Source organism: Gallus gallus, chromosome 17 (genome assembly GCF_016699485.2).
Source record: "Gallus gallus isolate bGalGal1 chromosome 17, bGalGal1.mat.broiler.GRCg7b, whole genome shotgun sequence".
Classification (NCBI taxonomy): domain Eukaryota; kingdom Metazoa; phylum Chordata; class Aves; order Galliformes; family Phasianidae; genus Gallus; species Gallus gallus.
In genome coordinates, this window is record NC_052548.1 from 9,248,244 (window position 1) to 9,273,873 (window position 25,630).

The 25,630-nt window shown below is 45.5% G+C and overlaps 2 protein-coding genes across 2 annotated transcripts in view; one reads left to right on the forward strand and one right to left on the reverse strand.

Moving 5' to 3' along the window:
• The window catches only part of TTLL11 (tubulin tyrosine ligase like 11), a 49,479-nt gene extending 29,702 nt beyond the window's left edge, over window positions 1-19,777 (reverse strand). The window contains exons 1-6 of the mRNA XM_040649124.2: window positions 19,442-19,777; window positions 14,776-14,872; window positions 13,167-13,300; window positions 7,747-8,322; window positions 7,090-7,185; window positions 6,468-6,586 (exon numbers count right to left, since the gene is read on the reverse strand). Coding sequence (XP_040505058.1) covers window positions 6,468-6,586; window positions 7,090-7,185; window positions 7,747-8,322; window positions 13,167-13,300; window positions 14,776-14,872; window positions 19,442-19,759 — 1,340 coding nt within the window. The 5' untranslated portion in view covers window positions 19,760-19,777. The remainder of the gene's footprint in view (window positions 1-6,467; window positions 6,587-7,089; window positions 7,186-7,746; window positions 8,323-13,166; window positions 13,301-14,775; window positions 14,873-19,441) is intronic.
• A 180-nt stretch (window positions 19,778-19,957) lies between these two features.
• The window catches only part of LOC417113 (carboxyl-terminal PDZ ligand of neuronal nitric oxide synthase protein-like), a 31,520-nt gene continuing 25,847 nt past the window's right edge, over window positions 19,958-25,630 (forward strand). Inside the window, exon 1 of the mRNA XM_015279836.4 lies at window positions 19,958-25,509. Coding sequence (XP_015135322.2) covers window positions 25,405-25,509 — 105 coding nt within the window. The 5' untranslated portion in view covers window positions 19,958-25,404. The remainder of the gene's footprint in view (window positions 25,510-25,630) is intronic.

Here is a 25,630-nt window from a genome sequence, read left to right on the forward strand (position 1 = left end):
CTTAAATACTTGATTAATAACATCAAGATTACTATTTGTTTTATATCCTACCTAGCATAATCTGAGAAAACTTCAGGCTGTGCTTACTGTGAGTTCCCCCTCATTCAGCTGAAGGTTGGCATCAGCAGTGGCTGAACACAACACAACAAACAGGAATTCAACAAAGCTCCCAGGAAGGCTTTGAAGCATTGAAGTGTTTATGTTGATGTTTCTGACTTTTAGTTTGCTTCTTTGCTATTTAGAGGGAAAAAAAAGAAACAGAAGAAGCTTATTTCCTTTGAATTCAGTCAAAGCAGGAGCACAGACCAAAGGCACTCTGGCATCGCTGCTGTCATATACCCAACCAGGCTCCAGCAGCCACCAAGCTCCAAGCCACGCTGCCAGGCTTCTTATTACCTCAATGAAGCTAACACAGTACTCTTGTAACAGTCATTGCTGCTGGTTCCAAGAGATGCAAAACACAGCACACCTTAAGCCTGATTCTGTTACCTTTCGGATTTATTTATCACGTGCAATCAAATAACTGAATTCAAAGATCTATTTGGGCTCACTGCCTCCACGTTCATTTTTATGCCATGGGGAAGGATGCTAAGCAGCCACCCTGCTTTATGCCTGACCTCTCTTCTTCTTGGGCAAACCTTGAAGATGTCTTAAGACAGCAACTTCTGCGGCCACACTACAAAGACCAGAGGAAAGCAACATGTTCTGATAGAACCTGCTTTGCCTAAGCATTTTATCACAAAGATACTCTTTCCATTTGAGAACTATACTAAGAGGAAAGGAAACAAAAAGACTTCTTAATAACCAACTTAAAGGGCAATACTGTGTGAATATCTAAGATGTAATTGCCACAGCATGTTTTGATCTATGAGAATGCTTGTAAAGTTCCAACGTTTATGGAAACACCCTTGGCAGGTCACATTGCTTAGTTCCTTTTCAAACCTTCCTCTATTTCCACGCTAGAATATTTAGAGAAAAAAAAAAAAAAGAAAGCACGTTAATAACAAAGCAATTAGACAAGCTACATCTCAAAACATTACCATTCAAGTCTAATTGGACACAATGGTCTCCATTTGCAGTTTGATAACATAAAAACAGAGTGAGGTTCACACCAGAGCTAAAGGCACTGCAGCATGCCAATTACTGCAAAAATATACTGCAGTTTTGGACCAATTAATTCCACAGTGTTGGAAACAAAACCTTTTACAACTCTGCAATTCATAACAATTCTCCAGTGCATTTTTTAAATGATCTGGACCTGTCACCAGCTTGCTTGGTTAGGGTTTTCTAAGCCAATCCTGCTGTCCCTCCACATGGGGTCATTTCAAGGGATTCAAAATAAGACCGAATGCACTCTTTATGTGAAAGTTAAAATACAATCTTTATGTTTGAGATATGTTTAAACACAGCATATGAGCAGATGAACACAATCTCACAAAACTGTACTACTGGAAAATGGCTCTTTTTTTTTTCTCCAATGTTGAAGGTTAGAAGAAAATCATCATCAATTACTCTCACCAAACATGGGGTTATTTTGCAGTGCTTGTGAGAATGCCAGTAATTTTCCACAAGTCTTTTACTTTATTAGCAAAGGATTGTAAAACACAAGAGATGGAAATAACACCAAAGAACAGCATTGAGATAAACCTTTAAAATCAATTCTAACATTCCAAATGTTCAAAACAGCAAGTTATGACCCAAGCAACGATACTGCACAGAAAATGCAGCAGCTCTAAGCTTTCAGTAAGGGAGAAAGTAAACGATGAAAGGATCACTGATGTCAGTCAGATTAGCAATAAGAATTCTTTGCAAACCTCAGTAACCACACGGGATATTTACTGAAGATCGTAGAATCAGGCCTGAAGCCTTTCAAGGATGAAAACTGAAGATCTTCTGCAGTATTTATGCATAACAATAATACGTAGGCTGACCTGATGTATTACCAAACCCAGCTTTTCCTGTAGTGGTTTGATAGAGAAAACCATTTAAGTGAATCATTGACTTCCTTCCGTATCTATGCTACAGGTAGCTATTTTTAAAGATAAATTAATACTGCTCATTTGTATTTAAGCCATGCATTTTTAGCCAATTAAAACCTTTCTGATTCCACAGGAAATACAGCCACTTACAAACTTTAAAGTTTTTATGTTCTATGAGAAGATTTTCAAAAGAAAATGGATAGGACCACTTCTACAATACATTCATGTTATTTACCACTGCTCTGGACTCAATACTGTGCTTTCTGTTGTTCTAATAAGCACCTTCGTGGAGCTTTCCTTTAAGTGGCTCTTAAAACCAACGTAAAACCTTTCAGCAACTCAAGCACTGGCAGATCCTTCACTTCATTTCATGGAGGGACATTTCATATTTCAGCTCACAGAGTTTCCAATAGGGCCTGTCTTAATCAATGGGAAAAAGGTTAAGAGCTCTTAACAATGAAGCAGATAAATACCTGGAATTGTAAGAACAGAGAGCAAAGATCAAGGCACCTACAGCATTTGCTTCACAGAACCAAATAGGGTAGTTGAGGCTAGTTCTTCCTGAGCAGGACAGGAAATAGCAGCAGAAATAACAACTACCCAATGGACAGGAAAACAAAGTTAACGTTCCACTAATCTGAACTGAAGTAACACTGGCAAACATCACATTTAAAAGTCATCCCCACATATCTAACTCCTCAAAAGCCACACAGCCGAATGTAACGGACAAGAATTGATACTGAAGTTGGCAGATTGCCTGATGAAGGAATAAAACAAAAAACCCTCTAGGAAAGAGAAAGGGTTTAATTCAATGTATTTCCAAAGGGCTTTGTGAGAATGATGCTGAATATGAATGTTCGGTCATTTTGACTGATGGAGAAAAGAATTGTGTCAGCCTCTAAAATGAACCAGAGTAGAAAGATCAATCTCAAAAAAAGCCATTCATACGAGCTTATAGACTCTCGGGCAGGAATAAGGCTTGAAATGAAGAGGTGGTGCTTGAGAAATATTTGAATAGCCGAAAACCTGACCAGATTTCCAAGCGATAACAAAGGAGCACAGGAATCAACCTAAATCTGCAGGAGTCAGCTAAAAAAGTCAATTAGCAAATGGAATCCAAAATATTGGTATTAACATAGCTAAGTTTATTACATGCTTATTTTTATAAATACTAAACTCACCCCATATAATGCCAAAGGCACTGACAACCCCATTTAATGAATCACTGCAGAGCGTAATGCATTGGCTCACAGAAGCACACACTAAGGCACTTTACAGCAAAGCTGAAGAACAGTCATTCTTTGCTGATCAGCAAAGCTGCCACACCACTATTACCCTGCTCAGCCTCTCCATGCTTAGGCTGAAATTCAGGGCATTTCTTAATCTACCCCATCACATAACCATAACCTCAGAATACGTAGAGTGAGATAAACACAGTAATCAATAGCAGGAATGACTCTCGCCATCAAATCTGGGATAATCACGCTCAAGATACGTGAAAATATGCTGTGCAAAGATAATGTGCACACCAGGGGAGGTTATGAAACTGAGCAGGAAAGTATCTGGGAAATAAAAGACAGACAGGAAGTCACCTGGATGGCTGTATTTCTTCCCTCCTCCCCTTCTTTTAAGTAAATACAGATTCCATATCCTCCAACTGGGCACTGGTAGCTTTTCCCAATACCAGACAAAGAAGCCATTTAAAGTGTGAAAGGTGTCATTCATACAGTAGAAAGAACAAATTATCATTTGTGTGTGTGTGCAAGAAAAAAACAACATATATTAAGTTCTACCAAATCCTGATGAGAATTTCTTCCTAAATACATAATGCTTAGAAGGGGAAAAAAAGTCAAGCAGACATACATTCGTATCTCCAGGGTGCTCCCTGAACAGAGTGACATTAGCCAGTGTCTGCATGCTGAGCCTGCAAAAACATTTGAGAGACCACACTGGGGTTCTTACTGCTCAGAAAATCAGTTAATCGCATTTGACATTTGCTGAAGCCTTGAAATCCAGAAGAGAATCATACCCGACATATTGCAACAAGAAGGAACAAACAATCTGATCACAAATAAGTTTCAAGGCTGAATGCAAATTAAAAAAAACAGTATGTACAGAGAAGCACTCGAGAAAAGATGAACTACTGATGAAACAGCAATATCACAGTAAGCAATAAAGCAAAAACTCTTCTTGTGGACACAATGAATTGATTACTTTTTATAACCACCATACGTTAAATTACATTTAGTTTCCTGAGTGTTTCAATTCTTTATTCTGTCAACAGCAATTCCACTGCTGAATAAGAGTCACTGTATTACTCGGGGGGCTGCACCTCCTTTGTCTCAAACACGTAAACAAAGCACATTTTATTCCACGAGCAACTCATATCTAATGATGATAAACATGGAGTAATACTATGGTTTCTTTGTCAAAGGAGTAAAATGCTTGTTTTCTGCCTTCAGATATATAAGAAATAGGCATGGAAATCCAAGAGATCATCCTGGGACACAGAAGAAACTGCAGCAACACAAATATAAGGAATTCTCTTCTTATCTCCAGATTAATTAGCATTAATAAACTAGGACACAAATATTCTCCACAGGACAGGAAAGTGGCTCAGTAGCACCAATGGGGGGATAAAAGTGATCTTCTGAAGGTGTTCAGAGCAGAGCAGCTCCAAGTGACACACAGCTTCCAGTGACAGCACCAGACAGACTGACAGCCAGCTGAGAACACACAGCATTTGTACACAAGGCTGAGACTCCTTTTTGCTCCTGATATTTAATGCAATTTTAACAAGAATAAATTGCTAACAATTTAAGTGAATGTTGAAATAAACATCTTTTAATATTATACACATTCAAACTTAGGCAAAAAAAAGTTTGCAAAGTGCTTTAAAATAGATTTTCTGTTGGAGGCACAATATAAACAATGATTTGCATCAGCGATCATCTTAATTAAAGAGCTGTTTACATAAAGTAACGTTGATTTACTTCAAATGCTGCTTGGTGTCAGCACACTATTCATTTAACTGAGCAAGTTTCCTTCAGGCTCAAGTCACTTCTCCCACCTTCAGCAGGCTGCACACAGCACCTCCACTGCAAGCAGACAGCCTGCAGCAAGTTTGGTACTGCTGTGCTTTACACAAGTTGTTGGGTTTTTCTTTGCAGAAACATTTTGGAACACAGTGCAGCCTCCTATACTGCATCCCTATGACAAGGTGAGTGCAGCCAGCCCCTCTGACCACAGCGTCTGCTGCAGGTTGGATAAAAGCACAGACTAGGATCACTTCCTAGGCACTGTGAAGGGACACGTGACACCCTGCTCTACATGACACATGCCCAGCTACATCCTGCTCCTTCCCTTCCTCTTGGGGTTTGTTTTGCTCCCTCCTGATGATGTGATGACCAGCTGGCACCAAAGCTCTGCCCTGGATCATAAACTCAAGGCAAAAGAGCTAACACTGCTGACAAAGCCTAAGCTGTAAAAAACATCCCACTGTAATTCCAAACATTGGCAGTGACAGATGTTCAAACCACATATCAACAGTTCTGACCATCACCAGACTCTACTTATTTACTTTAATACATTAATAGGACAATAGGCGATCAGAATGAGGTCATCCTTTACTTGAAGCTTACATTAAGACCATGCCTTTCTTAAGAGGTTCCACGAGCCAGCCCTGGTCAGTAAGTACTTGGACACAGGAGGGGTGGATCTCAGCTGCACACATATGGAGCTGTCACACGTGAATTCCTGAGTACCCATACAAGAAGTTACAGGAATGTCACCCCATGCAGTAACAAACAAGCCTGCTTTAAGGTGCAGGTATGCAGATATTCACCAACAGATTAGCCTGAAAAAAGCAGCATCACTGATGAATTCTTGCTGGGAAGAGCCCATGGTTTGTCTCATGGCTGACTAATCCTGTTCTAAATTATTTAGCAGTCAAAACATATCAGAGAACAATTCTCAGTTGAATAAGCTTCCCAGACATACGCCAGCATTCTCCAGCAATTCCTTTTTGTAATCACTTGCCTTTTTTCCATATCTAATGTGTAATTAAATGAATGCCCAACATTACATCAGCGTTAAAGAAAACAAAACAACCAGTTGCATAATTACAGGCTGAAAAGAGATCTTCCCTGAGTTCCATGCACTGAAGTAACCTTAAGGGCGAAGGTTCAGCACAGATAACACAGGACAGACAGCCTCCTGCACAAGACATCCTACACACCAAACCCACAACCTCTGTGCAGCACTGCCTTTGGAAGAAGCTTCATCTTTTAGTAGTGTTACTACAATACAGAACTTGCAAATACTATGTCATGTTTTATTCAGGGGACCGTTTGGCACGGATTAGAGAGACATTCCTATACAATTATTTTGATTATTTCTTTCTACAAGAGAACAACAAACGTGCCCTTGAAATCACAGGACATGAATAACACCTTTAAGCTTGCCACTAAATGACACAAAAACACTTACTGGATATCTTTTCTCTTCTTTTTCTGAGGGTCCACTAGACGAAGAGTATCTCTGATAACAGCTACTTTCACTTCTTCATCAACAGGACTTGGGACATTTTCAAACACCCCAGGAGAGAGCTTTAATTCAGAAAGGGATGGAATTATTCAGTGTAGAACTGAGGATTATTGACTCTACATCTTCTCAACCCTACGTGTAACACATGAAACAATTCTTAAAGAATCAGCAAATACCTTAGTATTTTCAGTATGATGTTACAACAATTTTAGCAAATTTCTCTAGTAACCCAAAATTTAAAGAGAGATTGTTGCCAATATTACCATTTACATTATACATACAAATGTGAAAAAAAAAAGTAGCAATCCTCTAAATACAGTTAAGAAAACTGCAGGGGATGATGAATAAATGTATTTACGACAAAGACAATGGAGAGCTTTCACAATTCCAATAAGTCATATTTCAAGGGTATAAGATTAGTAATGATTTCAAAGCAGAAAATTACAGAGAGCCTCAGAGTTTTCATATTAGCAGACAGCCTTCATATCTCAAACAAGGAGAAAGACCCGAAAACCAATCCTAGACAATTTCATTCCCACATCACTGTCATGTTGAGAGGTCTTACCTCTTGCTCGTGCTCTATTCTCATGCTGGGGTTTGCATTTACTTCCAGCAACATGGGCTTCAAGTTTTTCATCAGGAGAATGTCAAACCCTAAAATCTGTGCATAACAAACAGTGTGTTACTTTCCTTCTATTTAAGGTGCTCTTCTAGAGAATGCAGCGGTCATTCAAAGGTCAACGTTCGGGTGGAAGAAACATTTGAGGGACAGAAGAGACATAACTGAGAAATAAAAAAATATTGCTGAATAATTACTGCAGCCATTTGACTTTGATCCCAATATCTACTTTCATACTACAATCAGCTCTAAATAGTGCATCCACCAACAGAGAATTTCAGCATTTATCACAACTGGGTCTCATTAGACAACTGCAAAGCTTCATGGCTGCATCATCCAGAAGCTGGGAACTGGAATAAATATTGCTGCTAATAATGGATATCCTCTATGGTAACATAGGTCAGCTGACATAGACATTTCTGAGGTAAAACTTGGGTAAGGAGAACCTAAGCTGTGAACTCATACAATGCATTGCTCAGGCTGCATCTGCCATTCCTCCTTCCACCACATCTAGCAAGTGATAAGCAGCAAAGCAAAGGGCACATCCAGAAAGCAAATCCATGCATAGAAATAACTGCACTCTTGACAGAAATTCCTACCTACCTGGAAGCAAGTTGGCCCAGGCTTTCCTGCTGGGATGTCAGACTGATAGTAAACTTTCAGTTCTGGTGTCAGGGCAATAATTGTTTTAATCACCAGTGAAATTATATCTGACCAAACCTTTTTTACATCAGCTCCTCTGGAAGACAGTCTGCACAGAATGCTTGAGAAAGTCCTCTTGCTGCCAGTGTTTGCATTATCAGAATGGATGAAATTCCCACTATGGATATTTAGTGAGTAGTTAGTTAAGTGCATAAAAACCTGGTGCAAATTTTTTAGAGTGGGTTCTTGATAGGGCTCTGTACAAAATCTAGAAAGTCCATCTTTGGCTATATAAATCTCTAAAGGTTCTAAGGACTTCAGTAGGACATAAAGACGAATATCAAATTTCAGCTTGTCAACAAGCAGTGGTTTGCAGATGTACTCCTGGACCACCGCTGGGCGGCTCTGCAGGCTCCCAGCCAGCCTGACATCATTGGGGTCTTTAATGAGGTAGATTCCATCCCCCTGGCACCCGCCATCAGGTTTGACAATAAAAGTGGGCTTCCAGGATGGATCACTCTCTTTCATCATACGAACCTAGAAGGAAAATAATTAAACTGAAGGATGCTAATTAGGGGAGAGAAGGAGCTGGTGCTACGAAAGGCAGAGAATTACATACGTTGACAAAAAAAGTAGCACAATCTCATCACAATAGTAGTAAATGCCATATAAAAAATGTAGAAGATAAACAGTAGTGACAAGCACAAAACTGAATAAAACAGACATGAGTTACTAGTGCAGATACGAGGACATTTTCTTGAATAAGCCATTGTATAAACAATTCCAGGAACAACTTCTCAATGTTATGCACCAATTTACGGAATGAAATGCCATAGAGCTCACCAGGTCCATTTGACCAGCTATTCATGTGCATGAAACTGTAAGGTTAAAATTCTGTGCTGCATTTTGAAATTACGGACAAAGGAAGGCACCTTGCTTATTGAGATTTACACGCAGATAAACAATGCAGGGAGAAGAAAAGGAAGAATTTCACACAGGTAATATCTTTTTCTTCTATTGAATATTTTTCACAGTCAGATACCCAATGTTAGTAAATCTGGAGCATACTGAGCTGTACAGAGATATCACGCAAATGCCATGAATTTACTAAATAAAACACCTCAGCTGCTACCCACCACCACTCTCCAAAATGAAGATTTTTCTGAACTGCAGCAGAATTCCCACCAGGCCTGACAAGCAACTACTAGCCTTCCACAGTCTCAACAGCTCTTACCAGTGGCTGTGATTTGTACTAAGAAAATCTGTTCTTAAATCACAACAATGCAGATGCTTTCCTTAGATGTACACATTGTGATATCAGGAAAGAGGAAAGCTGGGGGAGAACGATACAAATCAAAACCACTGGATGAATGGGCTCATCACTCCACACCTCAAGCCAGTGCAGACGTTCACTGCACTCAGGCACTCCCCATTCCTGTGCTGGTACAGCACAAAACACAGTGCACTCTAGTGTATGAGCCTGCAAACAGCCAACACCAGCTTCCACACTGGGGTAATGCACTTCAAAAGGCAAAAATGCGTAGAAAAGTCAGTTGGAATACGTTTGAGCATTTAACTTCCTTCACAGATATTGCTTCTGCTCTGCAGATTTCTTGAAAACGGTATCAAATACTCCTTATGCTAACAAGTTCTCTGAACAGAAGCACGGGATGCTCCAGCTGCACACAGCCCAGCCCTCCCCACCCCAACAACTGGGCATTGGTTTAAGGCACTGAGGGTACAAAGCAGCAAAGAAAAAACAATCAGTTGCCATAATAAGCAGAATGAAAGAGGGGGGAAAAAAAGGAACACAGGAGAAGGTGGGTGGCAGTAAGAACTGTGATTCTCAGGCAGAACCCTGCAGTGCCTGCTTCAGGCAAGTGACCCACACTAGAGGTGCACCTCTGCTAATGGTGATGCTTCCAAGGTCTGAAGGACTTTTGGTTGCTTTCTATCCCATCATTTATTTTATCGAGAATCCCATTACTAAAAGCCTTCCTACTAACTACAGTGGAAATACAAGATTGATTATTTCAACCAGGACCTCTCTCGTGGACAAGCATCACACCATCATACCAACAGAATAAAGATCCTCTTTCAATTAGGTCACTCCAAGGGACAAAGCACCACAATGGAGACTGGGCTTACATAAACTGCTCGTGGATAAACAATCCAAGTAGATCTGCGGCCTTAACGTGCAAAGAAGGAAAGCAGGGTTTATCTCCTGGCCTTTTCACCAGTAAGCAATAATCTTCCCATTACGTGACACTACACTGCACACAGAAGGATTCTTTCTAGCTCTCGCTTTGCTAAAGTTAGCATACCAGAAGGGTTCATGGCTAACCTGAAACCTCCACAACTACACGTGCTCTTCTGTGATTCAAGCCGCACAAACAAAGAGCCAATCATAATCCACTAGGGCAGAAATAACACAGAACCTCTGTGAAGGGAGCAGGGCAATCTGCCTGCTGCTCTCGCCTACCCTTCATGCCTCAGGCTACTCCTGCTCTGCAGCAGCAGCACTTTTTCAGAAAAAGATGCTTTCTGGGGACTATTGTTAAAGACAGCACGGCAGCCTGCTTTTGAAATGCTGCATTTCAACAATTGGTGGTTGCTGTCCGAGGTCAGAGCAAGATGTGCATTTACTACAGAGAGAGGCCAGGACACTGTAAAGTCTAAATGCCACGTGCTCCCTACACAATAGCTTCAAAAAATAAAAGACGACATCTCCTGTTCTGTCATCTTGTTTGATTAAGAGAACAACTTGGTTTTTCTGACCAGCAAAGGCAGCACGAGCATCAGACAAGGAATTTGCTAAAGAAAAGACAATGTGCATTTCAATCTAGACTAACTACTTCAGTTTGGGGTTTGTGTTCTTGCTTTTGAATTAAAATCCTTGTGATATGTAATGCACTCATGCTTCCATAAAGCACCACAAGGATACACAGAGGACAGAGCAACCCCACCGATTCAGTAAGAACGCCATTCTAAAGAAAGAAAAAAAAAGACAAGATTATTTGCAGGAAAGGTCTTAATCAAAGCCAGACAAGTTAATTTAATATGATGGTTTCTTGTATTGTGAAAGAAGATCAATATCTCATGCTCAACTCTTTCAATTTAAGGGCAAAGGAAATCATTTTCTGAGGTCCATGTGAGGCCTCCTGCAGCTCCAGGCTGCAGCACTGTGCACACGCTCCCTCCAGCTGTTCGCCTTCCAGGCAGCTCCACAGCTGTGTTTCCAGATCGGTTTCAGAAGTGTTCTGGACACTACTGAGGCCTTCTAGGCCATCAAGACATGCCAGACAGAGTATGCATGGGAATAATAATCCAGAGTCAGTGCATTTGTCAGCAAACTGACTGGCCTGAAGAACACTGATGGTTTCTTGATATTCAAGAATATTCCCGACCAGTCATCAAGTTCTCCACAACTCCCCAACTATACTTTTTAGAAGTGACATTATGGGGCAGCTTGTTCAGACTGAGAAAAATCAGTCACGTAATCAAATTGTTCACACAAAATATTTCTGTATACTTAACTGGACTTGTCTTTAAAAGCATGCTAACCATTCACAGTCATCAGCAAGAGGACAGCCAGGTGTGCAATGGTGTGAAAATCAGATTCAGTTACAGGCTTTCCTTCCCTGAGAAAAACACTGGCTGAATGAAACAGTGGTCTGAAGACATACATATGATGGGCTATAAGATTTGACAGCACAAAGAACTGACTATTCACATCTATAACTAAGAGGTACCCAACAGCTGAAAACCTGATTAAGCCACCAAAAATACCCAGTGCTGGAAATTAGACTGTCCAAATTAGACTCCTATTAAAAATTAATCACACCAGGCCTATTCATCATCCTCACAGACACCAGAAAGAAGGCAATAAGAGAGCAATCACAGCCCTAGTTTGAATCCCAAGCTAGTTTTCTGAAATTGGAATTTCCTATTAAAAATGAATTTTTATCACAGATTCCAATAGATTCTTCTGTAAGAGTGAAGGGATGATTACTGCAGCTCCCAGGAGATGTGTTTATCTGTAAATCATCTTCCATTATGGGGACATGTTAATAGAGAATATTTTAGAAGACATAAGTAAATATTCAAAACAGCCAAATTAATATTTGCTAACTAAAGTCAACTTTTAACCCCATGTTAAAAATGCCACTGGCATCTCAGTTTAACACAGATGACAATAGGGGAACTACATTTGGTTGGTACTTCCCCCTACCTGAAGTGCATCTCCAGCAAACTTAAGAGCACAGCTTGGCAAATTACTGGCTTTTAAAGCATAAAAGATAAACATGAGACTGGCTGCAGTGCTTTCTAGCTGGAGGTAGGCACAAGAGACAGTGGAAAAAATGAAAGAGCTGACAGTGCTTTCAGTTGGTACTACTTCTTGTTTTACAGGACTTACATTACAAACTTGAGTTAAGCTAAACAAACTTACAACATAAGATATAATGTTTGATAACAAGAACTACGCCTCTCTCAAACACAGATGGAAAAACATATGCAAAGGAAACTCCTAGGAGCGTGGTGCTGGACATCTGTTATTCTTGGAACAAAAACCAAATTGTTTCTACTCCAGCAACCGTTCAACCAGAGCAGCACTTACCCGCAGTGCCACCTGCTGACAGTGTGTGCCCGCAGAGCCCACAGCTCAGCCGGCAGTGGCACACAACTGAGCCGGAACAGAACCCTCACTAAAACCACAGCGCCCCATTTTGAAAGTTTACTTCCCAGCTCTTCTCACATACCTACCTGTCATAGCTAAACTGATCGTTTACACTCCTTTTACTCCTTCTAAAGCAATAAAGCTGATGTACTATTGGGATTTTATTCACTTTTACCCTTACTTGTGGTGCCATAGCAGTGCCCAGCACGCTTGAAGAATCTATATGTAAAGATATTTAAGCAAAGAAACAGCTTGATGAGATTTAAAGAAGCAATTACTCAGAAAGATATTCATATACTTAACAGCACATACTACAGATCTCTGCATTGAAGAATTTAAATGAAACAGGCAGGACAGGCAAGAAACTTCAGTGATAACGGACCCGATGAGATACCACATTGCACACACTGCTGGGCTGGAACTTCCTCAGTCCTTTTACACTCAGTAAAATATAGAGGCACCACGTTTAATTTTCAGACAACACTTGCACTATCGCAGAGAAGCATTGTTGTTTCTAAGTCTGTCCTAGAACATGAAAACTAAAAGCAGTGCATCCTGACCATCTCCAACCTCAAGGAAATCAAAAAAAGATGTCATCCTTTGCACCTGGAGAGTGATTTTAAGAATTTGGTCAGTATGAAAAAATGAAGAATGGCACGGTGACAACACACACCAAGTTACACTGCTCTGAGTCAAAGCCTACCTCAGTCACAAAGAGGGGAAACTCCTCGGGCAGAATCCAGGAGCGAGGATAGAAGTTATATTCCACAGGAAATAGATCCTGCATCGTTCTCACTGCCCGGCTCAGCGTGACCTTACGAACCATCTCTGTCATGCCTGGGAAAAACCACAGCCAGCATTTAAACACGGTGAGGAACCCACACCAAACACTCACCCAAACAGTCATATCACTGTTCACTCTGTTGGCAGGCACTAAAGCCACTGCTCTCAGTAAAGCTAAAAAAACTTTTAGAATTTACATTTGACAAAAATACTTGTAGCATTCCCCAGACATATTACATAGCATGTGTGTTACTCCAGAATGTAAGAGGAAAATCAATTAGTTATCCAAAACTTGGAGTAATAGACAGAAAGCTGTAGTCCAGTACTAACTATTGTCTTTGTCACAATCCAAAATTACTGCCCTGCAAACATTCCAGCAGAGGCAACACTTTGTGTTTACTTCACATTCACCCACATAGCTGTGTCAGGAAGAACAGGTTGGTTTGGGAGCAGCAGAACTTGCAGAGCCTGCTTTCCTGCAGCTCCAATCTCATGCTTGGATCACATCACATCCAGATGAGCACAAGCTCTGCTCTAAGCTTCTCCCAAGTCAGAGGCATTCAGGGTTACTCTCTGGAGTCCATTACACGCTATCAAACATCACAGCTAGGTTCAGGCTACTGCTCCTTTCGCAGGGAAAGCAATAGCTGTGGGTTTTCTTCACAAGACCTCTTCTTCAAGAAAAGAAATTCAGTAAAACTCAACATCCAGATACAGCAACATTCCTGGAGATCATTTCCGTTTCTGAAGGACAACGTGCTCTACTCACCTACTACATAGAAGCCAGAATGCAGCAGGGCTACCACTCATTAACTCTGAGATTTAAGCCACCAGAAAATGATAATATCTTACATTTGAATGTGAAATACCCACAGACACGAAAAAGTTAGGTAAATAGAGCATGAAGTTCAATGTCTGTGGTTTCTTACTCTCACAGCATACTAACAGCAGCAATAAATCTGAAGTAAAGGGCTTAGATAAGTCAATACCTAAGCTCTTAGTCCTTATTTAGAGAGATCTCAACAGGGATTAAAAGAGAAAAAAAGGAGCTTAAGAGAAGTAGAATAGTCATAATAAGCTGAGAGCTGGCATGAACTCTTCAATATTAAAAAGACATTTGATGAGCTCTGCTTTGAGCTTCTTTCTCAGCTGGGCACATGAAACAAAACAGATTATTTCCAATTTGGAAAAAAAAAAGATAAAGCACTGTTATAAGTGTTAGGTAACATACAATAGCTGCATGCCTATTTCACTTCAGTAACAACCTAACACAGTTCCCCCATAAATTCACATACAAACTTTTCTTTTCATCAGAACCTTTGTCCAAAACAAATTTCAGCCCACAAACTGTTCAAGATCCACACTCTGATATTCACACCCCACCCCAAACACGATTCACCTACCAAAAATAATACGGTAGAAGTCCTACCAGCCAGTAGGCAGATGAGTCACATAGAGAACAGCACACAAAGTTAGAGCGGCCCTGTTTTTAACAGCACTTGTTCCAAACAGAACCAGAAATAACGTACCTGGAAACTTGTTGACTTGACCTGAGAATATGTAGCTATCATGAAACGATACTCCGTGCCAATAGATATCACACGGCAAGCGTCTGCCAAAAGGAAACTGGAAAAGAGATGAGAGAAGTTCTGAAGCAAATTGGCAACACTCCTTCATGTCTCATTTCTGTAAATGCTCACATTAAGCACAAACTGTCCAAGAACAGCACAAAAGAACACATGCTCTGCATTTCGGTTGCAAAACAGAATATTTCATCAGTTCAAGATGCTGAAGTTGAGGATGTTACGGGAAAGGTAGAAAAAGGACAAACAGCTGCAGCACACACTGTGAGAGATGTAGAGCTGGCTATCGAGCACACTTAAGGCATGACTTGTTTGTAATGTACAATACTGTTACAGGGAATAACGTTAGTTAGGAATTCTTACTTCTAGAATGTGAAGGCACAGCAATAGCAAGCAGCTACCACTGGGAAGGAAACAAACTGATAATGCTCTTGCTTGGGTTTCTTTTTTCCTTTCCAGTTTCAGGAGTCAATAGCAGCCATTTATGTGTCCTTTTATGCGTGTATACTCCTTTCTGGCAGCAATAGTCAGTAGTTAAAAGAAAAGCTCACAATTCAACAAACCATTTGTTGAGCTTTCAAAGATTCAGAACTAAAGCAACGATTTCAACTACGTTACAGATTACAGCAGCTGAGCTCCTCCCTTTCACACAACGCTTCAGCACAGGTGGTAGATGCAGCAGCCCCCAAAGCCGGGGCAGTGCCTGGGCAGCACTGGGCCACCTCTGCCCCACCTCTGCCCCCAGACAGTGACGCTGTACCCCTGGCCATGCACTTCCAGGACACGGAAGCTGCCGAGTGAATTACTTCCCCTATTTGCTACTTTAATTAAAACTAAACTTTTTATCAGTGAACACCTTTGGAAAAAAAACTGACCTCGCTTAGCAACACGTTTCCTATTTCTGCCACACAACTATTTCCGTACTCGCAGGGCTGAAATACCCCACAGAGCAGAGACTGAGGGCTCTTCGCTGCTTTCATTACTATTCAGCCCACAAAAACTGTTTTTGTAGAAGTGAAAATTAATTCTGTTCGGCTCTGGAAGACAATCAGTGGCCTTCACCTCTCCCCAGGTGCGCCCAGAATACAGATGCAGCACGAGGCCTCACGCAGCCCTTCCCGCTAAAACCTGCGCTATTTATTTATTTATTACACGGAATGGAAACGAAAGGAACAAAATTTGCATTTATATAACACCTTTCATCTGCTGAGCATATCAAAGCACTTCACAAACACCGCGCAGAAATGGTTTTGCAGCAGATGAAGGGTAAGCAGGGCCGGGCAGCGGAACGCGCTCAGCCCAGAGCCTGCAACGCAGACAGCACAGCAGCCTCACCACTTCCAACAAACCACAATTATTTGGATTTATCCAACGCTGGGATCTAATTCATCTCCTGAATAAGCCGGGAGGGATTCTTCATCATCTGGGCTGTACGTTTGCGTAAGAATAGTGTTGGGAAAGGCACCCACCAGCCAGGTCAGCTGACCCACGCAGGCAGTGCTCGTCAGGCAAAGTTAATTGCATTTGGGTAAAGCGGGTCTCCCTGCCCGGGAGGCGTGCAGCAGTGTGAGGACGTGGGGTGTCCATGGCTGCAATCTGCCCCTGCACACTGCCTGCTGCTCCCCCAGCCCCACAGAGCCCTTCTGAGGTCTCCTTTGCTCAGAGGCAGAGGGCATTTGTCAGGGAGGGCCAACAGGAGCCCACAGAGGGAACGGAACCGTTTTCACAACTTTGACACAATTCATCATCAATCACAGCTGAGTTCCCTGACAGCCCCTTTCTACACTGGATTGGAAGCCAATAATTTAAATTGTCCCACAGGTCACATCACGCTGTTCCATCACACTTAATGACAGGGTAGATGACTCGTCTCCCCGTCAGCCTCCCCAGGCTCCACACTTCCAAGCATTCCCCTGCCCGCATGCAGCCACCCAACAGCAAGGCGAACAACACACCGAATGCTGCGACACCAACGCTGGAGACATCCGCTTCTTCTGTTCTCCTGGTAACTCACAGCTACCCAAAAACTAATTCACTGAGTGAAAAATAAACTCAGGGTGCCCGTTAGATCACTGGGCACATCGCGTTCATTTAAAGAACACGACGCACTGCCTCAGACAGTCGTACCGAGCACTCCCCGCACGCCGAGCCCCGCAGTGCCTGCTGGAGGTCCCCACGTGCTGCAGGACGGGGCTGTCCCGGCCAACAGCTCAACCTCCTCAGAATTCCCCCGGCTGGAAAGCAGTTTTGTTTGGGGTTTTTGTTTCAGTGCTCTCATTGCTTCTGGCAGAGCATTCCTGGACTCTCTCACCTCTCCCTCACACATCAGTGCCACAGAATAAACTCCTCATCGGTATCAGCCACGCTTAAAGTGCTCCTCTCTCTCCCTCCTTTTTTCCCCCTGCTTTTTTTTTTTTTTCCCCATTTGGGCCAATGGTGGCATTTGTGCCATTACTGATGTGCCCTACTAACACACAGACAGTGCCATAAGCACAGGGAGCACCTCGCAGTAACAGCCTGTAACGGAACCAAAGCTCCCCTGGCAAATCAAGGCACCTATAGAAAGGAGGTGTCAGAATGTACAACTTACATTAAAAAAAGCCCTCAGAAGCCTTTATTACACGGCATGACATTATCCATCAGACAAAAGTTATCACTATAAAGGAGTCCACCTCAAGGAGCCTGGTAAAACACCTGCTGCCCGAGAAAATACTGAAGACAACAGGGCCAGCAGCAAGCAGAGAGAACAGAAACAAAACAAAAGCAGCAATGGGAGAAACAGTGACAGGAGTGGTGTGAGAGAAGGACCACATACACCAAGGCAAAGCCCAAAGAGATCACCTGGGGAAGTGTGACAGAAGGGAACAGAGTGAAGGACAGCCCCTACAACGTCAGCACTGCAAGAGATGCGTTAATATCTGCCTCCTTTTTTCACATTATTTGTATTGGTCATACAAGAAACAATGCATGTGTTCCCTCTACTGGTTCTGCTGCAACAGTGAAACTATTTCCCAGGCTCTCTGCCTGTAAGTGATATTGAGTATCACATCGCTACATTTCTAAACATTTAGAAGGAAAGAATTCAAAATATTATGCAACTTGACCCAATGAGTTTTCCTTGGATTTCTCTTCCACAGTGCAAACAGCACCAGTTACGAGACATCACTGACAGTTTTCCTTTGTCATTCCACCTTCTGGCGTAGGGGGGTCTGAAAGATGATCTGATTTGTACATTGATATGAGAAAATACTTTATTGACAAAAGATAATACCACCTTCATACATATTGACTGCTTTACTATAAGCAGCTGAACATTTTATAGGCACGCATCTCAGTGATGTGTTTGGGGAGGGTGAGTTATTGGCCACCTCAATGGTACAGTGAATGGCACACAACAGAGAAAGTACCAAATAAAGAATTAAGAGTAAGAATGGACCAGAAGAGAAGCAGCAGACTAAATGGAAAACACTTACAGAACTGTCAGATAGAGGAGAAAGGATGCTGAGGAAGACAGCAAACACAAAAAGATTAAGTGATGCCAAAACTGCTTTTGTGGGATGCAGAGTGGGAAGGAGAATGCTGATAATGAAGCTTAGAAAAGAAGAACAAGAATATGTGAAACAAAGCCAGTTTGGAGGACAGGAAACCATGCATGAAAAATGCAGGGGGCAAGATAGCAGTACAGTAAAACATCAAGAAGAGAAAGACAAAATTAACTGGTAAATACAGATCATTACCAACCAAAGCTGCAAGGGTGACTTAAATCAATGCCTAAAAACACCCATTGGAATGGTACTGATAGAACTTGGCCAAGAGCACAAAAACCACGACATGGGAATTCCCTGCTCTGCCACCGCTGGGCAGAACGCAGCAGAGCTGCAGACGGACGCACCACAGGCCAACTTCCAGTTGCACACCTCCAACATACCATTACCACACCGCAATGGGAGCAGGAGATGAGGTTTCGGAGCTTTTAACTCTGAGATTTGAGGTGATACGGAATGCAGTGCCTGCCCCACACCACACAGTTGTGAAAAGCACGAGGTGCACAGAACCTCACGGTACCTCGTGAGGCTGCAGGAGGAGCCGGGACAAGGCAGGCATCCCGAGGGCAGCACACCACGGCTGCACAGAGACATTCCAGCCCAGATTCCATCTCTGCTCCGTGCCCTCCGCCTTCCCCCCCCCCAAATGTACTCCGCTACTCTGACGACTTCCTGGAGATGCCCCCAGAAGCAGCCTCAGGTCCTACAGAACTATTTTTAAAGCCGCAGTGGAAAAATCTCTGCACTCCAAGAACAGCCCAACGCCAGCAGTAAGCCATGCAGTAGAAATTCGGGATTTAACTGAGGAGCTTCACGACGCGCGGTGTGCTGCAGCTCCGCACCCCCAGGGCAGCACTACCACAGGCGCTGAGCAGCACGGCAGAACCGGGCTGCTGTTCTCACCGGGCTGCTGCGCTCACCGCGCTTCAGGACCGCTCCCCTCGCGCACCACGCGCTCAGAACGCGCCGCGGGGCAGAGCAGAGGCGGAGCGCGGCCGCATTCCGCCCGGCCCCGGGCGAAGCCCCGACAGCCGCCGCCGCGCCGGGCCCCGCGGAGCCGTAATCACCTCCCTCCAACGCAGCTGCCGCAGGCTGATCTTCAGCGCCTCCAGCGAGGTCTTGGCCTTAGAGCTGTCCACGGTGACGCGGGGCCGCCGGCCTGTCCGGGCCCCCCGCTCCTCCGGCCCGTGCCGCCCCCCGCCCCGCGCCGCCCGCCCGGCTGGGCCGCGACCGTGGCTCCGTTCCGCCGACGCCGCCTCTTCCCTCGCCTTCCGGGCGGGCTCGCCGTCCCGCGGTCGTTCGGCGGGGAGTGCCGGGGACCCAGGAGGTTCCTCCGCCTCCCGGGCCGGGGCGCAGCTCGGCGGCGGAGCCCCGGCCGGCTCCATCCCGCGCCTCCTCGGCCCAGGCCCGCCCCCCGCGCGTTGCCATGGCGGCGCCGCGGTCCGTCAGGCGGTTCCCGCGCTGCCTCCGCCCTACCGGAAATGACGTCACGCGGCCGCCGCGGCCATCTTAGGAGCGGGCGGGGGCCGCCCCGCCCCTTCCGGCAGCCATTTCGGGAAGGCGTGGGGCGGGGCCGTGCCGCCATCTTGGAGTGGGCGGTGCGGGAGGGGAGTCCCGGCAGTGCTGCTTCCGTCGGGCGCTGCCTTTGTCACACCGACCGCGCGTCTGGAATAGAAGCCCACCCGCTCCCGTCCGCCGCTGAGCGGAACGCGCGGGGCCGCGGGCGCCCAGTCCGTACGCTGAGGCACAGCGGGGCGGTCCGGCCCCGGGCTGCCGCCGTCCTGGGGCGGGCGGGCAGCAGGCGGCGCTGCGGGCGGCATTTCACTGCCGGGCCGCGGGTGGACGTTGTGGACCCACGGCAGCGCTGAAGGAAAACCAAGGAAATAGTTAATATGGGCCCAGGCTTCGCGAGGCTTTGCGGCATGGGAAATCCCAACTTAAACTGTGGGGATGGGGAGGTCAGCGCGGCCTCATCGAGCGCTGCATTGCTGACTGTGAGACCATGGAAAGGAGAACGTAGAAAAGCAAACAGAACGTTTGGCAGTTAAGCACAAGATTCTGTCAGTTCTACTTTCACAGATCAATAGCAGTGTTTTATAAAATGAAATGAAGAGAACATGTCTAATAAACAGGTTTCTCCTGGAAAATGTCGGTGTTGTTATTACTGTGTTTCTCAGACTGGGTTAAAATTTGCTTACATCAACCCATGCTTCCCATGTTTACGTTGGACCACCGAAGATCTGTGGCTGACCTACATATGCAAACAAAACATTTGTAGCATAGTTGGGGAGGGGAGATTTGCATGGCAGAACATGACGAAAATATGCATAATTGTAGATGACATTTTTCATTCCCAAATCCCGCTCCACAGAACTTTGGAACTGGCCATGCATGAAAGAGGCTTGCAGTTCTAATGGGCAGATTTCCTGGCTGTGCTACAAAGCCGAACCATCAAGACACGAAGCTTCTGTTTCTTGTTGAGCAACACAAATCTGCTATAATCATCTCACCGAGCAGACCCTGTGCTTGCAGAGGACACCTGTGACACTGACTGAGAAGACTGAAGGACGATGCTGGATGGCCTGTTCCACTTTTTTTTCCATGTTTCTCTAATCTGCCTCCATATTTATCGCACGGCACCATTTATAGGTCATGGCGGTGCCTCCAGGCTTAACTGGTTAAACAAAGAATTGACCATATCATCTAGAGATCGCAAATGGTAGAGAATGGTTGGACTGGATGATCCTGTGGGTCTTCTCCAACCTTAGCGATTCTATTTCCAAGGTTGGAAAAGACCTCCAAGAATTATCCAATATAAAGCAAACCAAAGGCACAGCAGGTCAGAATATATTCCCAAAACATCTTTTCCTACCAATTCCTCCACCTTTATTTTAATAATTTACTTATATAGAAAAGTTCAGCAGATATTTTGGTTGGTTACCTACATTTGAGCTAAACAGAAGCTCAAGATCAATGCATTTAAACGAAGGTTGGACACTTCCACTGTTGGGAATAGATTTCTTTACCTCCCTTTGCTTCCAGATCTTTTTTTCTTTTTTTCTTTTTTTTTTTTTTTTTTGTCTTTTTCTAGGTGAGACTGCTGCTTCTGAGAGCAGCAGAGGGAAAAGCAGACACGTAACCCTGTGAGCTTGCAGACATTTCATGGCCACGCAGAACACCCAATATGCTGTCCCCCTTAAGTCTGTATCCTAACTTAGGATAACTGTGTTTTAAAATATCAGGACAAGCCAACAAACTTTGCTGTTGGTAGTACTGCTTAATTTTGCTTCTTTGAGTAAAGCAGGAGGCAGTGAACGTGTCTGAAACGTTAGAAATCCAAAAGCAAAACACATTTTTTTACTTCCACTAGCAGAGCACATTGTTCCCCCTGTATCCCTCCTCTCCTACCCCCACACCAGCTCATCCCGCTCTGTAGGAGGAGAGAACAGAAGCTGCTTGTTAGTATTATATACAGAAACAACTCCTAAACTCTAAATGATTGTTGAATATAACAAAGATAAAATCCAAAGTCATCGAAATTAGTGAAAGCTCTTCTGGCTTTGATGCAAGCTCCAGGTGATTCACCTGCATTCACCTTTCTGTACCATAAAGCCATCAGTCAGTCAGTTAAGTCTCTCTGGTCTTAATTTTCTCTGCAGTAACTGCTGATCCTCCGTAACTTTGTGCTGGGCACACTCTGCTTCATCCTGTCACTTCATTTAATGTAAGAGCACTTTTCTATATTCAGGCAAATATATATCTGCTAAAGATCGGCAAGTGAATCCAGCTGCTAAATCTAAATCACGAGGCTGTCCAGTGCCACATGCAGTCTGCAGGTAGGAAAATGCACCAGAGACACGGCTCTAAAAATGGCACCAGCACCAGCAGTAGTGATGCTGATGAAATGGCACGGCAAACCCGGATCTGCTACAGTAGTAAGCATGCAGGAATCTCTCAGATCTTACAGATGTGACACGGACGTGACTTCCCATGAAGGAGGTTTTATCTGCCATTACTGGGTGACTGCCTGGCTGTTCTTGCTACGTCATTTCTTATTTATCATTTTAAATCTTTGCAGCTCTGCAGTGCAGAAATAAGTGCTTAAAAAGGTTTGCAGAAGGGAGGGAAATGCTCTGGCATCACAAACAGGCCTCCAGCAAAACCACCCGCCGCCTGATTTACACCACGTTACATTGGAGATGTTTCCATGCAGTGAATGGCAATGCAAAGACTGAAATGTGCACGTGTACGAGACGAAGAGGAGAGAAACCTGCTAGCTTGTGCTTGCAGAAGAAAGCTGATAGAAACCTGTTCCCTGTAAGAACACTTGAAGCTATGAGCCAAGAAGCTGTCTCTGGTGCTTAACTCCCACAGCACTCAGGGAAACAGGACTGTGCGAGCGCTTTGAACATCAAAGCAATAACGAGCTCAGTGCTCCATCTGATGCAAACACCCACCATGAAGTTTGGCTAACTCTTCACATCAAGAATGGGTAATGCCAGCAGGGGGTTGTTTACACAAAATCTGTGATGATATGCTGTAGAACAGTTTAATTCCATGTATTTACCCAGTTTTGTTATCCAGAAGAATGGACATAGAGCTTTTCTTACCTACAATGGAGTCAGAGAATCTTCTTTGCCCAACAAAATAAACTAGAAATCTGTTAGCTTCTTAAGCTGAGCAGCCTTTGAACTCAACTCTCAGACACAGATCCAAACCATTAACCTTAGAAGAGCTAAGCCCTATGAAAAGTTCATGGAAGTTAATGAACACGGAATATTAAACACCTCCATTCAGTTGTGATATAACACAGACTGGCACTCGAGTTTTATTAAATCACCACTGCTTTATTTTTCTCAGGATTCCTGTGAGATGTTTCTGTCCCCCTGCCTGAAGGATTTCATGAGATGCAAGATACTGAAATTAAAGGACCATTCTTCTTATTTCATCCTATCTATCAGATTAAAAGAGTTGACTATGCCAAGTAGAGACCGCACGCTCCCACTGCATGGGAATGCTCCTGTGGCAACGGGAGGGCAACGAGGAGCAGCTTTCAGCAGCTCAGCACCCGTCAGGTTCGTGCACGCCTCCGTTAAAATGCAGTATTGCAGAATCAATGCAGACACTCACTGTCATTAGGCTTCTTTCCCTTACTGGTTGTGCTTCACCGGCATTGGCATCAAAGGAGGGACAAGCACAGGCTGCCAGAGCAGCGTCCCCCTCTCTTAGGGCTTAGGAGAACCAAAGGACAGAACCATCAGCCCAAAGCCATCTGCACATAAAATCTACGTTCTTCATTCAGGTCAAGAGGTATTTTTTAATCTAAGTGTGGACAAGGTGAGAGCCGTGCAAGGTTCTAAGCAGATGCTCAGCGACAGCATACAGACCACAGCACGGATCAGCAGAACTGCACTGATGAATGTGCAGGTGAGATGTGTATCCAGGCCCACTTGGAGCTGTGCTGAACCACAAGCACATGGATATTGAAGTGGGATGGTACTGTAACATTACAGCCTGTCTGCAGACAGAGAAGCTCAGCGGTGAGGCTGCCCACAGAACTCATCAGCTCAGCGCCCGCAGTGCCAGAAAGAGCCGCTAATAGCACCGGCTGCCTGGGCATGTCAGCGCGCGGTCAGTTAACCAATATTAAGCCCTCGGGCTTTTTTCTCACTCCCTTAATTATCAGTTTCTGGATTTTGGCTCTCGTCCATCGCCCTTCTGACTTAGGAATCCTCGGAGATGCCAAGGAATTAAGTACCATTACTCCCATGAGTTGGGGACAGGGAGCAGCACACCGCCCCACCACGGCCAACATTTTCTTTGTCTCTGCTGTGAAAGCCACACAGAAGTGGTGTCCAACAATGCCCGCACATCCAGCTGGTAATTATTTGTATAACAAAAAGTTGTAACTGATCAGCCGCTGCGGGGAATCCCAATGCAATCCCTTGGAGCAACCGTTACACCCCCGGGCTCTGCGCAGTGTACGTCTCTCATCATTCCTGGTGTGAGTGAGTGTGGCCCGGGTGCTCCCATCCCAGCTGTGCGGATGGTCTGCGCCCATCCCTCCACGTGCTGCCAGAGGAGCAGTGCTGGGCGCGTCGGGCACTGCAGGGCGCGGCAGAGGGGCTCTGCGCTGCCGGAGATGGGGCTGGAAAGGACACAGCACGTGCACAGCAAGGGCCAGAAATTCTGATGGGACGCTGAGTCGGCCGGTGGGCATCAGCTGAGCAGCGCCAGGTAGGGGGCACGTGCTAATTAATTACTGGCAGAGCTACGTCACGTTAAAATGGGATAGATGTCATTGCTTTAGCCTATCATTCGTGCGCAGAAGTTGCAGGGAGATCGTAGACCGTTCTGTGCCGTCTTTTTAGAATTTCTAACAAGAGAAACGGAGCGGGTGCCGCTGAAACGACACAGCGTGACCCCAACTGCCAAAACCCAGCAAACCCCGCACGGCCACGAGTTCATCCCCAGCGCCGCTCGCAGCGCAGGGCTGCAGCTCTCACACAAGGCGCCAGCACTGCAGCACGGCGCGACATCCCGCGCAGCCCCGCGCTCACCGCACCGACCCGCGCGCCCCGCAGTCCCGGCGCCGCAGCGCACGGCCCGGGCAGCCCCAGCGGGCACAGCCGCGCCGACACAGCGCGTTTCCGCGGGGCGCCGCTGAGCGCCGGGCGCGCCCCGAAGCCCCGCAGCTCCCGCACGGCACGGCACGGCGCGGAGCGCCCCGCGGCTCCCGGCGGGGCTCTGCCCGGGGCGGGCCGGGGCCGAGGCTGAGGCTGGCGGCCGCCCCCCGCATCACATGAGGGAACTTCGGGCCAATGGCGCTGCGGCGAGGGCCGGGGCCCCGCTCGGCTCCCGCGGACGCTCATTCAAAACGCGGCCGGGCTCGGGCTCCGCCAGCCCCGCGCCGCCGCCCCGCGCCCCGGCCGCTGGGGGGCTCCGGCCGGGCGGGGGCTGCGGGGGCCGGGCGCTGCCTGCGGGGATGTCCCGCGCCGCCGCGGCCTGAAGGCGCCCGCCCGCCGCCGCGATGCCGGTGAAGAACCGGTACAACCTGGTGGACGATGGCTGCGACTCGCGCGTCCCGCTGCACAACGAGGAGGCCTTCCAGCACGGCATCCACTTCCAGGCCAAGGTGAGCCGCGGCCCGGCCCCGCTCCCCGCCTTCCCTCGCTCGGGGCGGCGGCGCGACATCCCGGCGGCGGGCAGGAGCGGGCGGCGGGCCCGATTGGATGCCGTGCGGGTGCCCCGTCCGC